General features: G+C 45.6%; 1 protein-coding gene across 1 annotated transcript in view; it reads right to left on the bottom strand.

The window, feature by feature from the left end:
* Positions 1-352: 352 nt before the first annotated feature.
* LOC139716062 (uncharacterized) overlaps positions 353-1,858 on the bottom strand; it is a 9,979-nt gene continuing 8,473 nt past the window's right edge. The window contains exon 12 of the mRNA XM_071627613.1: positions 353-553. Coding sequence (XP_071483714.1) covers positions 353-553 — 201 coding nt within the window. The remainder of the gene's footprint in view (positions 554-1,858) is intronic.

The raw sequence follows: 1,858 nt of genomic DNA, 5'->3' as shown, positions 1-1,858 counted from the left end.
CCTGTATTCAAAAAGGAAGCAAGAACACATACTTTTCCCTTTGAATACCTTCAACTTATCTTTGTCCAATCTTGACATTTCAAGTTTAATCTTCCTTCGTCAATATAAAGAACCTGCAAAAATTCCAGTGATATGAGTAAGAATTTGTTATCTCCCTAAACAATCTGTACGTCACATGGTACAATCTCGTGGGACTGACAACCGCATGTTGACATTTAGTCCCAATTCCGATTCACTGTGCACCTTGAGTGAAGACTAATCATCGTGCAGGAATGACATCACAGTAGACGTCTCCTTTGCTCACTAACAAATCTACAAATGCTTCTTTCTGACACGCAGGGGGCAGCGGCCGTCAATACTCCGGCGTCATGGAGCGCGCCGTCATGCTCTGCGAGAGTTTCTTCATGCTCTCCGCCATCCTCTCAAACTCGGACCACTTCTGGCTCTGCATGGTGCTCTCCGCTGCATTCCTCCGTTCCGTCTCGCCAAGCCGTGCCTCCACGGTGTGCATGTGTCCGTGGAGACGGAGAACCTCCTGCTCCTTCTCGGCGACCTTCCAGCAGCGAGATGGAGAGCAGAGGATGCAATCAAATATTAAAGGGATGGTATAGTATTGGTGGAGGTGATGATTGGGCTCTTAACTTTTCGCGAGATATCAAGAAACCCCTTATTATATAGACCGATTCTGTGACGCGCTATGTGTATTTTTGGCATGGGCAGCGCCATTAACGCGGTGTCTTAGCCGACCCCCCCCCGCCACCCCCTTCCGCGCGCGGAATGAAAAACTGATGCATGGTTGTTTTAGCCAATGGGCGCGTCGTATTGAGTGCGCGAACGCTTGCTTAGTGCGTGAACCTGTTACAAGTGCGCGATAAACATGTTGCCCGGGGGTGGGGGAGAGAAGGGGGGGTCAGCTAAGACACCTCAAAATGAGCTCATGGCTGCACCCAGTGCCACAAATTGTCTGCTGCCCTCAACGAACCTGAATCGGTCTATAGTACATAGCATACCATTCTAAGAGGAATTCGAGGTTTATTTGATGAAAATCGGTTTTGGAATGACTGAGACATCAAAAAACAAAGTAAAACAAAGCGTTCGTAATAAAAGGTGGGTCCCACCATTCATCAGGATTGCTCCGTTTCGGTTGTCTCAACCATTTAACAGCCAATTCTTATCAATTAAACGTTGAATTCCTCTTGGAATTACATGCTCTTTCACATTTCACTGGAGGTTTCTAATTATCTCACGAAAAAAAAAATGTCAGAAACCTGAAGTTAGGGCTCAACCAAAACTATACGATTCCTTTAATAGATCCACTAGCATGGGAATACCATGGAGTGTGAAGGCTGGCCCAGCTTGCATATATTTGAAAATCCCAGTGACAAATCATGTACAGGTTTATCAATAATCTCTATGTTCGTACACACACAGCTGAAGAATCTTGACAGGAGTCAACCTTAATCGATGAGCATACAATATTAAATGGGTTAGTCAAATACCAGTTAGTGATTGGCTAAACATAGTCACGTGATGAAGGCACATTCGTTATGTTCGCCCATGGGCGAACATTCTTTGTAATGTTCTCCCATGGGAAAACATTTTCACGTAACAAATGGGACAGAAGGCGTAGGACCGCACGCGCACAGTGAATTTAGCTCTGCGCGATTGCGCGAGTAATCGAGTGCATTTTGCTGGTGGTTGACGTTGACGTTGACGTATTTGACTAACCCATATAATATAACAGATGATGACTTTTGTTGTCGGGAACATGTACCAAACGTTCCACCCGAAGAGTTTGAAATGCTATTTCGGGAGGCTATAAGTCCCTCGACTTCGTCTCGGGACTTATAACCTCCCT

This window comes from Diadema antillarum, unplaced genomic scaffold, assembly GCF_040938485.1.
Source record: "Diadema antillarum isolate AM-2024a unplaced genomic scaffold, OU_Dant_1.0 scf00000060, whole genome shotgun sequence".
Classification (NCBI taxonomy): Eukaryota; Metazoa; Echinodermata; class Echinoidea; order Diadematoida; family Diadematidae; genus Diadema; species Diadema antillarum.
The sequence above is the reverse complement of the archived record's forward strand: the minus strand, read 5'-3'. Positions and strand labels throughout refer to the sequence as shown.